Source organism: Mustela nigripes, chromosome 1 (assembly GCF_022355385.1).
Source record: "Mustela nigripes isolate SB6536 chromosome 1, MUSNIG.SB6536, whole genome shotgun sequence".
NCBI classification, from domain to species: domain Eukaryota; kingdom Metazoa; phylum Chordata; class Mammalia; order Carnivora; family Mustelidae; genus Mustela; species Mustela nigripes.
This window is the reverse complement of record NC_081557.1, coordinates 174,837,552-174,851,843: the sequence shown is the minus strand read 5'-3', so window position 1 is coordinate 174,851,843 and position 14,292 is coordinate 174,837,552. Positions and strand designations below refer to the sequence as shown.

The following is a 14,292-nucleotide window of genomic DNA, read 5'->3' as shown; positions in this document are numbered from 1 at the left end:
ATAAAATCATTTTTTTAAAAAAAATCTACTAAATAAAACAACAAAAAAAATTTTTTTTTAACATCTCACAAAGCAAGATGTAACAATAATAGCAATCTACAGATAACAGTAGGGTCAAACACAAAATGCATGATACTGGTCAACCTTAAGAACCAAAAAGATGAGAGGAGAAAGAGAGATCACTTTAGGATGGTGTGGTGGGTTCAGCAGTGTCGTCCCCCGCCCCCCCAACACACAAATCTCACTTCTATTTGGAACCTGAGAATGGAGCCTAACTTGGAGATAGGGCTTTTATAGATGTATCTAAGTTAAGGACTGAGGTGACATCACATTGGATAGCTCCAATGAGACTGTTCTTTGAGACACAGGGGGAAATGCCACAGGAAGGCAAAGATTGGAGTGATGTGTCTACAAGCCAAGGAACAAACACCAAGGATCACTGACAGCCACTGGACACCTGAAGACACCAGAAAGACTCTACCATAGAGTATCAGAGGTTAGTATGGTCCCACCATAAACTTTTCACTCTCAGAACTGTGAGAGGATAAATTTGAGCCACCAAGTTTGTGGTAATTTCTTGTGATAGTCCTAGGAAATTCCAGTGAAGCTGGAGAAGGAGTCACTGAAGAAGGATATTAGAGATGATCATTTGTTTGGATTCAACTTTAATGGACAGGGATTGACGCTACTTCAGATGAGAGGCTCATGTGTAAGGGGTCATGGAGGGCAATAAAAACAGTGAGAATGAAGGAGTAACACACATCACTTATTTAGAGAATACTACGTGAAGTAACTTGGCAAAAGTAAATGTTCGTGATGGTAAGCAATGATGAAAAGTCCATAAAGAAAATCAGTGTCTAAATAGTGATCAAATCAAGATTAAACATTTTATTATAAGATTTGTAGGACTTAATTGTTCTTACTACTTCCTTCCTCTTTTGTAATTGGTAAGTCTATATATGGCCATACTTTATGAGTCAAGTAAGTTGGGGTCCCCCTTTGTTTATTTCTGGGAGAAAAAAAATTCTAACATCAATTCTATGAATTGGTTTACCAAGCCACAGGCATTACCTGGTTTGCATATAAATCTAAATTATTTCCAGAAAAAAAAAAAACAGCCAACTTGTTAACATTTGGGAAGATAAGCTCTACTCTTATTTATGAGAAAGTGAAAGAAATAGTTGGCTGCAGAATCTGTCATGTAATACGAGGAGACTCATATTACATGAGGAGGAGCCCGCTGTCAAGTGTTCACAGCTGAAGTGTGACAAAAGGAGACAATGGATGGTTCCTGTACATTTCATCATAACACTCAGCCATTCTGGAGTTCTCTTGACTACCATTAGTACTCATCATTCTAGAGAACCGGTGGAGAAGTTTGTACAAACCATTCGCACACAAACCTTTGAGTATAGGGGACAGATGGGTCACATTTCTACAGGTATTTTAGTTATGTAAGTGTTATCAACCCTGAGCCCCACCATGTAACTTACTGCCATGGAGCTGAGTCAGCAAAGGTAGGGATCAACTCATGATCCTATGAAGACATACAGGATTACATTTGCAGCTGCATTTTTCGTCTGCATGGTACGATATTCTCAGATTGAATTCCCATTTCTATCTTTTCCTTCCATGTCTCCACCATGTTGTCCCACCAGGACTTATATATAATCTGACTGAGCTATTACAATGGCTCTCACACTGGGTTTACATTCCCCACCCACAACTTGATGGCCATGTGCTGTGGCACAAACTATTTAATATGTTTAAGTCTTAGTCTCCTCCTGTTCAGGTGAGCCTTTCCTCACCTGGAAAAAAAAAAATGAGGGGGGTGCCTGGGAGGCTCAGTGGGTTAAAGCCTCTGCCTTCGGCTCAGGTCATGATCCCAGGGTCCTGGGATCGAGCCCCGCATCGTGCTCTCTGCTCAGCGGGGAACCTGCTTCCTCCTCTCTCTCTGCCTGCCTCTCTGCCTACTTGTGATCTCTGTCTGTCAAATAAATAAATAAAAATCTTTAATAAAAAAAAAATGAGGGGGAATCAATAGCCTAGCTTATGTGGATGCTCTGGGGATTAAATGAGACAAAGCCCCTAGCTTTGTAGATGTTTAGTAAATGTTTTCATTTCTGTCAAAATATCTGAGCCTCCTTCCAATTTCTTCCTAATACACTCCTTTAGTATATCACTGCTGGTTTAATCTTTGTGATAATCAGATTTGTTTCTGTCATTATTCAAAATGTTTAACATGTCGTCATTTCCCAGACTTTTCAGGTAAGAACTCAAACATTCACAGTGAAGTCCAGAATGTTTTAATGCATGAGCCAAACCAAATGACTGTATTATTTTGCTACTCTGTGTCTCTCTCATGCACTTTCTCCTCTCAGGGCCTTCACACTGTGTGGAAGTGTGTCTCTAAAACCTCTAAAAGGCATTGTGTCTCGAAAACCTGTGTCACTTTCCTATAAATCTCTCAGTTTCAGCAAGTCCACGGGACTGCACTGCGTCTCTCCAACTTTAGTTTCCAAGGCAGATATGAAAAGTGGGTGACATAGTGTCTTCTGTTCTACTTCATTTAACTTCTACATTATCTCTCCATCGATGTTTTGTAAAGACATGTACTGTGTTCACCTCTGATTCCCCAATGGTAGCAATTCTAGTAAAATCACTCTTACTATCGGTTGATTGGATTCACAGGTGGATATCCCGATTACTCTACCAAGTTAGCCTGAAAGGAGAGCTGTACTTGGCTTGAACATCCTTTTGAGTATTGATAATACTCACAACTATCAAAACAAAAGAGCTGTAAATTAAAAAAAAAAAAAGAAAGAAAATTGACTAATACCTTCAAAATACATGTGGCTACACTTTGTCCTTATGAATGACAGGTTCCATGAAAATATCTGAAGCCCATAAAACATTAAATGGTTTGGAAATATGAAAGCCGAATTTCTTTATACTAATTCTTTGCACTAAAAATTACTTCACAATACTCAGATATATCCTATACATAAAAATTATTCAACTTGAATTTCTTTCTGAGGAAAAGAACGTTACTAAGTTTTTGGCTGTCTAAAAGAAGGAAAGCTTCTTCTCTCACCATAAAAGATATTCTTGATCAATAGCCAATATTCCTCTCAAAACAAGACCTTTATCCCTAAAAACTCTTAATCTCTAACAGTTTTAATAAAAGCATACAGGATATTATACCTACATATTACATTAGGCAATGAGCAGGTCCCAAAACTGTTTCATATAAATGGAATTTCTTTGATCGCACTCAATACTTTGAAGGCACTGGCATTGGAATTATTTAACAAGTATTTAGGAAATAAACTATTTTTAAATTAAATAATCACTTGAGGGCGCCTGGGTGGCTCAGTGGGTTAAGCCACTGCCTTCGGCTCAGGTCATGATCCCAGGGTCCTGGGATCGAGTCCCGCATCGGGCTCTCTGCTCAGCAGGGAGCCTGCTTCCTCCTCTCTCTCTCTCTCTGCCTACTTGTAATCTCTCTCTGTCAAATAAATAAATAAAATCTTTAAAAAAAAAATAATCACTTGAATTTATTTGATTTATAAATTTAGATGTTCATGGAAGAGATCTGCTTCAAGTGATACCACATATACCTTGGATCCTTCTTGGGAGATAGAATATTTTATATCAGTTATTTTCCCCCTCTATGCTGAAGATCCTCCTACATAATTTTAAGGGCTTTCATTTTTATTCCTAGTTACCTTCAAGAATCACATGATAACTATCAATTACACATATTTCTAATCACATCTACAACTTATCTTCAGCCAAGAATGATATGAAGTTTATTCAGTCATGCAGTCTAACTTAGTTTTAACAGGTTCCTGGTAGTTAAATGCCAATTTACAAAGAATTATTTTTTTCTCTAAATGTGTATTCTTAGAAGAGAGATTAGTTTTGGCAAAATATTTGTATGATGCTCATTAGGTAATTTAATTATAGTAGTAGTAGGTCTCAACAACAGCAGCAACATTATTAATAGGATAAGCAATTTATGGCTTTAGTTTCTGAGTTAATAAAATCTACAAGCTCACGTGCATACATATAAAACTCCATCCACATCACACATGCTATTTCAAAAGAAACAGGTTAGAATTAGGCATGCATATTTAAATATTAAGCAAGTTGCTTCTCTCCAGTTAAGAAAAATGAAAAGCAAAGCTTTCACTCCAATAGCTTCCTCTCAAGGTACCTGAATCACTAAGAGCTTCCCCATCAATAAAGTTGTCACCAAACTGTTTAAGGGCTGTTAAAAAAGATGATCCCACAAAAGAAAATGTGATGTGCGTATATGAATGCTAAAATTAGCTGGCAAGTATTAGGAAGGAACATAAAATTGTTATAATACTTGAAATGCTAACTTTGACAATTATTAATTTACTTTTAATAACCCAGTGACCAAACATTTGCTCCTTCATGTCCTAAGCTCTCACAAAAGCCAAGATAACTCACTACCTGTTACCAAACAGTGAACGAACTAGTTCCAGATAATGACATCTCCTTGTAAAGTTTCACCTTCTGATTATATCTTGAAGAACCTAAAAATCTACTTTTACTATTTCTCAATAAAAGCAATTAACATTGAGAATAGTACTATTCTTTTCAGCCTGACTCATTTTTTTAGTTCTTTTATCTCTGCAGTGAGGGATTCTCTAGTGTCTTCTATGCTTTTCTCAAACCCATCTAGTCTCCTTATGGTTGTTATTTTAAATTCTGGTTCAGGGTATTACTTAAATCTGTTTTGCTTAGATCTCTGGCTGTGCTCTCTTCTTGTTCTTTCTTTTGAGATGAGTCCCTCCATCTTGGCATTTTGTCTAGATCTCTGTCTTCTGCATTGCAGAAAGCCTGTTATATTCCCTGCTCCTTAAAGCAATGCTGTATTAAGAAGAAATCATCCACTGTCCAGGACCTGATGCTTCTAAGTCTTTGGTGTGTGCTGTGTGCACTCTGCTGCTGGGTTTTGGCTGCTCTTTCCCTCAGATTAATCCTTGGCAGAGTTTCTCTTTGTCTACAGTGGGAAGCTTTTGGACCTTCTCCAGTGTGTGGCAAGTTTTAACTAGTACTATTCTTTATAGCAATAGTCTTTCAAACATACACATTTGACCAAAAGCTGTACTATGGAAATTTGGCTACGTACCTCATTTGCTGCATTCATGATTTTTTGGCAGATTTTTTTGTTCAAGAAAAGTCAACTCCTCTAACTGAAGTAGAAGTCGGGAGCTGGAAACTCTCGTGGAGGGACAGACTTGCAGCACAACGCCCCATCCCCACCCCAGGCAGTCCCCTGTACTCCCGTTAGAGCAACAGACTTCACAACGTCTGAAATCCACTACCTTTGAAAATTTTTGTCAACTCTAAAGCTATACAGAGCATGTTTTATGATTTAAACAAATTCTTATGTTGAATTAGTATGACTTACATGTTATTTTTAAACTTATCTAAGCTCCTCTCCTCTGGAATTAAAATTTATTCTGATTATTTGAACCAACCAGAAACAGACTTCTCAATATACCATTGAGAATATACTTCAAAGTCTTTCACTTTAAGGCATTTTAATAAAAAAAGCATGTTAACATAATTAAAACATGTATTAATAATAATTGTATTATCAGGTAGATTTTTCTAACATATGGCCAATTTCCAGCATCTTTGTCTTTCCCCTTTTCCAGTCATTACTTAGTAAGACATTAAAGATAATACCCATTGAAAATGGACAAATCACTATCTTCTTTCCCCATATGACAAAAGTAGATGTTTTGAAACAGAAGTGAAAAAGTGACTTGAAATGTTAAGAGGTTGTCACCCACACTCACGGTACCAGCTTAGTTCCAGAGAAAAAGGATAGCTTGCTTGCCTTTGTGTAAGACAATGAAGACCAAATAAAAGTCTTACCTTCTTCATCAGAAACATCAAGAACCTCAGTCATCGTCTCAGGAACATTTAGCTTGTGTTTTTCAGTGATAGTCTGGGAAGAAAAAAAATATTGATATGCAAGTTAAAATCAAACAAAAGAGAAAGCAATCACAGAGGAGGTCACGTGGATAGCATCAGCAAGCCATAAGTCCTTGAGCATTTCATCTCCCCACATGTATGTTTTGGGAGCTTATTCTCTTTCATGAAAATTCATTTGTTCTTTTGGAAGATAAATGATCATTGACTCCAGTGAAGTCATACAAGTTCAAACTGAGGATTGCTGGGGGGTGGGGAGGGTTAGGATAGGGTGGCTGGGTTATGGACATTGGGGAGGGTATGTGCTATGGTGAGTGCTGTGAAATGTGTAAGCCTGACAATTTATAGACCTGTACCCCTGGGGCAAATAATACATTATATGGTAATAAAAATAACTGATAAAACAGTTCATTATTTTGAGTTCCTATTTGAAAAATAAATTCTTTAATGATGGCATTAATTAATCATATTGAGAAAGCAGGTTAATGTTTTCAGGACTTCCCTAAAATGAACTGAGTAATGTCTCCAGAAAAGTTTTAAAAAGAAGCAATGAGTGTAGTAATTTATTAAAAACAAAGCCTTTGGAAAAGAAGTTGTAAACAATGTGCAAGACAAACTATTTGGGCAGAAAATGTGATGCATCTCTTCTGGGATCAGAGGACCAAGAGTAGAGAGTCAATCATCCTTCTGGTATTACACTGGTCTATAATTCTGGTTTGTTACTTATTCCCCTTCACAAAGGCACTCCCGAGTTGTCGAGTCCACCGCCTTCCATTCCTGATATGCAATGTAAGGTTAAGAGACCAGATTCTGGAGACTGGCTGCCTGGGTTCGAACGCTAACTTTATCAATTCTTAACAAGTTCCCTCATTTCTCTGGACCTCAATTTTCTCATTTATAAAACAGGGATAATACTGCTACTTCATAAAGTTGTTTTGAAGATTAAATGAAATAATATACACAAGAGGTCTAAGGACAGTGCTTGAAATATGTTAGCCCTCAATAAATGTCAGCTAGTATAACATCATTATTATCATTATAATTCAGTATTAAATTCCTCTTGTAACTGAAGATCCTCTGAACTTTTTAGTCATTCAGGCACTCAGGAAACATTTTGAGTGCCTACTACATGCCAGGCACTGTTTTAGACACCAGGGATACCACAATGATTTAAAAAAAAAAAATCACACTACTTCAAATACCACCTACAGACAATGAAGTCTCAAACTCCTATCTCTAGTGTCTGTACTGAAAATGTAGTAAGTGCACTGACTGGCACCATTATGGGAATTCTAAGAATCTAATCTCTCAAAATAAGTCAACTCTTCAACTAAAGTCACTAAAATACAACAGTAAATAGGTTATCTTAGGTTTTTAAGCTTTGCTACATGGATATTACAGACTTTTTTGAATGACACCAATTTCTTTTCTTTCAGAAAGCAGTAGAGAACTTCAAATAGATTTATAAGGAAATTCAACTAATCTGAAAATGTATTCACATCTACCTGTATAATATCTGTGTGTCAGGAGGGATTGATGAAATCATAATGTGATACTGCATTCTGTGAACCCTTTCAGTGGTTCCCCATTTCCTCAGAAAACAAGCAAATGGCCTAGGAGAGCTGGGTGATGTAGTAAGGAGAGGCAGGGAGACCTCCCCTCTCTCCTCATGCTACAGCCATGTTCGCAGGTCACGGTCTCTCACACCTCAAAATTTTTCCATCTATTCCTTCATTTACCAGAAATATTTTTCTCCCCTTTTCTTGGCTCATATTAGATGTAATTCCCTTGGAGAAACATTCCCCAATCCTCCCTGATGAGTCTGTTTCACCGTGATTGCCTCCTGCTGTGTACAGTCACGACACGGGAGACACCACACCACACACAGCGGTCTGCGCCTTCTCTGCTCCCACACGAGAGTGAGTCATTGAAGAGTTGGTCTGTTTCCAAAGAATCTGAAATCTAGCAGGTGCTTCTCAAATATATATTGAAAAAATCAATGATACAAAATTAGGCAAAATATATGTGAAATCCACACAACAACTAAATAGATATTGTTTGGGGTGATAAACCAGTTCAAGAATGGGAAGAAACCAAGAAAGTAAGGGAAGTCTCATGTTCTCTGGATGAAGGCACAATTGGAGAGTAAAGCTTTCCCAAATGTTGATTATGGTATTTAAATAATTCCATAATGTCTTATTTACTGAAAACAAACTCAACTTTAGGAAAGACAAAAGCATCCATTCAAAATTCTGGATATTAATAGCTGGTCAATAAGTATTTGTTAAACTTAAGAAGACTATTGTATGGCTTATTTTATTTTTTAAATTAATTTATTTATTTGAGGGAGAGAGAGTGCATGAGCGGGGGGGGGGGGTGGGGGCAGAGAGAGAGAGAATCTAAAGCAGACTCCACATGGAGCAGAGCGGGATGCCAGGCTCAATCTCACATCCCTGAGACCACGGTCTGAGGTGAAACCAAGGCCAGTGCTTAACCGACTGCACCACCCAGGCGCCCCCCTCATTTAATTATTTTAATAGTAATTAGCTTACAAATTTAACATGGATAAATTAAGACTTATGTTCTGTATCCATGGTTTTTAACTCTAGCTGCATATTAAAATCATTAGAGAAGATTTTAAAACTCCATTACTTTGATACCATGGCAGGACAATTAAGTCAGAGTCCTGCGAGTTCAGCTGTGAAACAGTTGCTCAGACGGATCTATTGTGCAGCTCAAATCACAACCCATTTGGAAAAGTGTATAAACTGCAGAAAGTGACTTGCATTTAAAATATGGGAAAGACAGGGATGTCCTATTAAGCTATGATAATCCATTAAGCATTTTCTGAAACTCTTTTTATAAGATCTTCAGTATAAATAAAATGATTTAAAAATGTAAAGGGATAGCTACCATATTAGACTACACCAGGAAGTTTATTTTTCGGAGATGTTCTAGAGTATCTGCTCTTCACAGGAAACATTCCACAAGAGGATGCTTCTCTATTTGAAAATAAGTGATGGAAATATTTCTAAATGATTAAGTTATATTGCCTGATATACTTTGTTTATATTTTCGGACACGGATAATAGGACTATATTTTCTTCGAATTTCTAAGACTGGACTGGAATTTCTAAGACTGGAAATACCATTGCTTTAGTTTGGTCATTGAATACTATCAAAGTTATTACCAGCAAATATTTGTGGCAACAGAAAAAGTAACACACAGTGATCACACTGGTCACAGATATTTTTCTGTACCAAGAGTAAAAATGCCCTCTTTATGCAATGTAGTAAGTACAGCAAGCATCTGTTCATGATGTAGTGCTTGACCTTTTAGAAGGCCATCAATAAATATTTGAGTAGATGATAAATAATTCTTCTCACTCATGAGTAATGTTATAAGAAATAAATACATCTTTTCTTTAAAGCGCAGTGAACTTTGAAAACTTGATTATCAAAATATAAATATGGTTTTACAAAATGCATCTAAATAGTACATGGGAAACAAAGATATAATTAAATGATCATGGGCAACTGTCTGCTACAGAATCTAAGAGTCTATAGTCAAGATTAGAAACCAATTTAAAGTTAAAATGGGTAGTGTACTATGCACAAATTTAATAGTATGTAATTAAATCAGATAATACAGCAATATAAATAGGATAGGATAGATGGAAGCCTTAATAAAGAGTTTTAATATTATCACGATGTGGGAAAGATGTAAAAAATAAAACATGAGTCCTTAACGTGCTGTTTTGTAAATAGATATTTGGTTTGTTTCACACAACAGTGGGCTTAACTGGCCTCCCCTTAGCCCACACCCCTCATCAACCATTTCCTTTGTATCACATACTCACCAAGTCACCACATCGTGGTGAGGGATCGTGGCTAATATGCCACCTAGTAAGGCCCACACACAATGGCTCCCATCAGTAGGGTGACAGGCTAAATTTGGTTTTGTTCACAAACCTATTTATACCAAGGGTACATGTTAATAGAGTGTCTGTAATAACTGAAATAGTGTGTAAACATTTTTCTACAAAAACCAATGTAAATGGTTTGGGAACCTCAGCAAAGGTCAGTCACCAAAAATAATTTGTATTCAATTAGGTGTGGTTAAGACAAAGCAGATGAGAAAAAAAAAAAAAAAGGTATGTCAAAAGTTTATAAAGGTTCTGTCACTTTAAGATAATATACAGGATGAATGTGGGGCACCTGGGTGGCTCAAGCGATTGTGTCTGACTCTTGATTTCGGCTCAGGTCCTTAGCTCAGGGTCATGAGATCGAGCCTGGTGATGGGCTCTGCACTCCATGCAGAATCTGCTAGAGATTCTCTCCCTTCCCACCCTGGTGCACACTCTCTAAAAAACAATACATCAATCTTTAAAAATACACACACACACACACACACGATGAATACTGTCAAGATATATGTATTATAGGATATAGTAGGATATAGTATGTAATACTGCTGTTCTTTGTGTGAGAATGATCTTTTAGCCTCCTTCTAGTCATTGGACCCATACTCAAAGAAAAGATCTTGACACTACCTCAAAAGGTGTCCGATGACTTCATGTGTATTTACTGCATTGCTATTTCTAGCATTCCCATTTTAACTGATTTACAGCATCGGATAAAATTTAAGACTTCGAATATGTACATTTTCTTTACTGTCAAAAATTTCTCCATTGTTTAAATGGTAATAGAACTATAGTATCATTTTTATTTTAGTAGTTTATTCAGCAATTTATGATGTTATTTTATTTCAGTAATTCTGGGCCTACATATCAGTGATTATATGCAACTTAAAGCATATCATTTTAAGATTATGCAAATAATACAAATACTGAATGACGGCTGATCAATAAACAGAGGGAGGAGCCCCATCTCTGTCTTCCAAACTGCCTTAGGCGATTGAGTTTGGTGGCTTCTGCTGCCCGAAATGTGTCCTCTGCCCTCTGACGCCCACTCCAGCACACGCGCAATGAATGTGATCCTGGGAGAATGCTAAACCACCTCACAGCGCCTGCTGGGTTCCCCAAAGTAAAGTTAGAAAAGCAAAGGTTAAGGAAACAAACCACAACTCCAAAATGTCTCAAAAATTTCTGAAGTAGTGGCTTCTCCTGTACAGACTGCTGCCTTCTCCTCTCTCTACACAATGACTTTATTCACACTGTGGGGTAAAGAACTTCGGAAGGATTAGCACAGGAAACTTTCTTTGATGGAAGAAAACTCACAGGGCTGCTCAAAGGCACACGGTGTAAATCTAGTGATGTAAGGATTTGTATGTTAGTTGTGTAACTGTAATTTAACTATTATACTTAAATGGTAATAACATCAAACTAAATTTAATTTTATTAATTTCAAATAATTATTAAATTGTCTAGCGTGCTATTATCAGCCCACCACCAGTGAGCAATTCCAAATTCACTTTAGAAAGTAATATTGAATTATTGCCTACATGGAAAGAAACAAAAAGCACTCTTTAGAAAGGTTGTTTTTTTTGTTTGTTTTTTGTTTGTTTGTTTGTTTTTAAGATTTTTTATTTATTTATTTGACAGAGAGAGATCACAAGTAGGCAGAGAGGCAGGCAGAGAGAGAGAGAAGAGGAAGCAGGCTCCCTGCTGAGCAGAGAGCCCGATGTGGGACTCGATCCCAGGACCCTGAGATCATGACCTGAGCCGAAGGCAGCGGCCTAACCCACTGAGCCACCCAGGTGCCCCTAGAAAGGTTGTTTTTAATAGAAAACTATTTCTATAGAAACTAGGTGAAAACACTTCTTTCACAAAATACATGTTAAACTACATTTAGTAAAGTCAAGATCAGTAACGTCAGAGTTGTTAAGAACACGGACCTTAGAATCTCACAATCTAAATTTGAATCCTAGATCTACCCTCAATGCCTGCCATATCTGTAATCACTAAATACTCATTTTTAATACCATTAATATCGTTATGGAAAAAAAAAGTATGAATGAAAATCTCTTCCCAAAGAGAGAAAGTACAAAGCAAGAAGGCCCACATAAGAGACAGGAGTAAGTCCATATTTTCAATCCTTCACCCGAAACTCAATTTCACAAAACAATAAAACTCAACAATTCTAAGAGCAGAATCAATTCTAAGAGAGGCAGAAAGTAAGAACAGGGCAACATCAAAACATGTTACCAATACAATTACCCATTTAGAAAAAGTGGGTACTTGTTTAGTTAATACGGGCAATGACTTCTTACCCCAACTAAAAGCAAACATGCCATTATGTTTTATATTTGTTTGTTGGCTTTTTACCTAGAAACTTGACTTCTAAATATAGAGATTTTTAATTGGGGAAATGCTCAGCTGGGCAGGGTAGAGAATAATAGCTACCAGAACAGAAGAAAAGCTCACAGGGAGTTCTAAAAGTAGTTTTTGCATTCCACTAAAGCTAGATGTGGCAGAGATAGGACTCTATGTCTAATTTTTGAAAGATATCTGAACTTGCTTAGTCAGAGTATTTAGCAAGCTAATTGTTTCTCTTTTCAAATAGATCTATATAGTTAAAGTAATTCCCTCCAAGTAATATTTATGAGCCTGGGATCTATTTGAAACCGAACATGTAAGTTCCATAGTTTTGTGATGTTAAAGAAGAATTTATTTTCTTACAAAACGTAAGTCCCATTCTCCACTCCCACTAAACTGCAAGCTGCTGGGGGGAGGGGGGTAATGTTTTCACCACTGATGACTCTTCACCACTCAGCACAGAGCTCAGAGCATATTTTATATCCAATAAATATTGGAGAAATGATTAGTAAATGAAATGAATGGAAGAAAAGCAGGTCAAGTAGCAAAAAAGATACAAGCTTGCCATCTAGTGGTCACTTGATAAAAATGTATGTAAATGATAACCAGAAAAGTTAATAAAGTTTACAGAAAACCTAACTTCTAAGAACAGATGTACTTGGCCATTCTTGCCACTACAGGCTTCACTAATCTGTGATTTTCACATTGTTTCAAAGATGCCAAATAAAGACACATATGTATAGGTTCCTAATAGGAAGATTTTCCTGGTATAAAAAAATCATACAGTAAGAAAAGGTCATTAAGATTCAGCCATATATAGCAACTCAGAAGTATAGTGATGGGTAGTGACAAGACTTGTTTTTCTCTTATATAATTTATTAAAGCCATGCTTTAAATCTTTAAAAAATATTGTGGTGTATTAGCCAAACGTTTTAAGATTCTGCTTGAGAAAACAAGCAGTACTATTCTCTCCCATCTAAATTCAGGCTATGTCTTGCAGTTCATTAATAAATCATACTCCACTCTATTAAAAAATTCGTATCAAACCAACTATATTCCATCTGCTTCAGTGTCAACAGGAACTTGGTGTCAGTCTGAAGAATAAAATTTCTTTCTTTTTCCACGTATCTATCCAAAAAAACAAGTGTTCTAAAACTCTACACACATCCTTTCTTACTTAAGGCATTTACTAGAACCCCATTCAGACTTTTTATGTTGTTTTGTGATCTTATTGTCTCTGAAGAACACATCTAATGCTCCACCGTCACCCTATGTTTCTATTTTAAAAAGAGAAATTAAAGAGCTGTTGTTCTTACAGTTCATGCTTAAGAAAAAAAGAAGTTAATAAAAAGTGCGAAAGAGAACAGCACTTCCTCTTTCAGCTGTGAGTCCCCCTGTGGGGCAGCCTCCTTTCAGTTTTGCTTTAACCGAATGGTACAAGAGCCTTAGGACTCATTAGTCCCAGAGACTTCATTCTCCCACAAGGCCATCAATGATCCCTGCTCCTCCAAAATAATCAACAATCATATCCCAACTAGCAAAAATTAAAAATTTTAAATATATGCTCTGTCGTGATACAGATGCAGCTGACCTACTAAGTACAACCAACTCCCTTTTTCAATTAAAAAATATGATAATCAGAAATAAGAAGGAAGGAGGAACCGTTCTCATGGGAATGCATTAGGCCCAATCGTTAGCATGGCATGAGGAGGTTATGGGTCCTTCCACAGGCTGGCCTGGCTAAGATTTGCTCTGGATGTCCTACCACTTAGCCAGAAGTAGGTGTCACACCCAACTACAGTGAAAGGGCAAGGCAGCGCCCGGCACACCCCCACCGCCGCCAAAATTCCAAAATTCCCAAAAAGGAACTCAATAGTATACAATTATGTTTATATTTTACATGGATTTATGTTAAGGAAAGAAAGCCAACCCCCCCCCCCCCACCCACTAGCTGTGTCAATGCACTTACATCTGCATTCCTCTATGCTGTACCACACATTCACCCAAAGTTCCAAACCAAAAGCTCCACATAGTTTGT

At 37.0% G+C, this 14,292-nt stretch overlaps 1 protein-coding gene across 19 annotated transcripts in view; it reads right to left on the bottom strand.

Moving 5' to 3' along the window:
* The window catches only part of ANK2 (ankyrin 2), a 323,814-nt gene that overhangs the window by 69,040 nt on the left and 240,482 nt on the right, over positions 1 to 14,292 (bottom strand). For all 19 annotated transcript variants that reach the window (XM_059377495.1, XM_059377473.1, XM_059377509.1 and 16 more), the window contains one exon: positions 5,920 to 5,992. In XM_059377495.1, the coding sequence (XP_059233478.1) occupies positions 5,920 to 5,992 (73 nt within the window). The remainder of the gene's footprint in view (positions 1 to 5,919; positions 5,993 to 14,292) is intronic.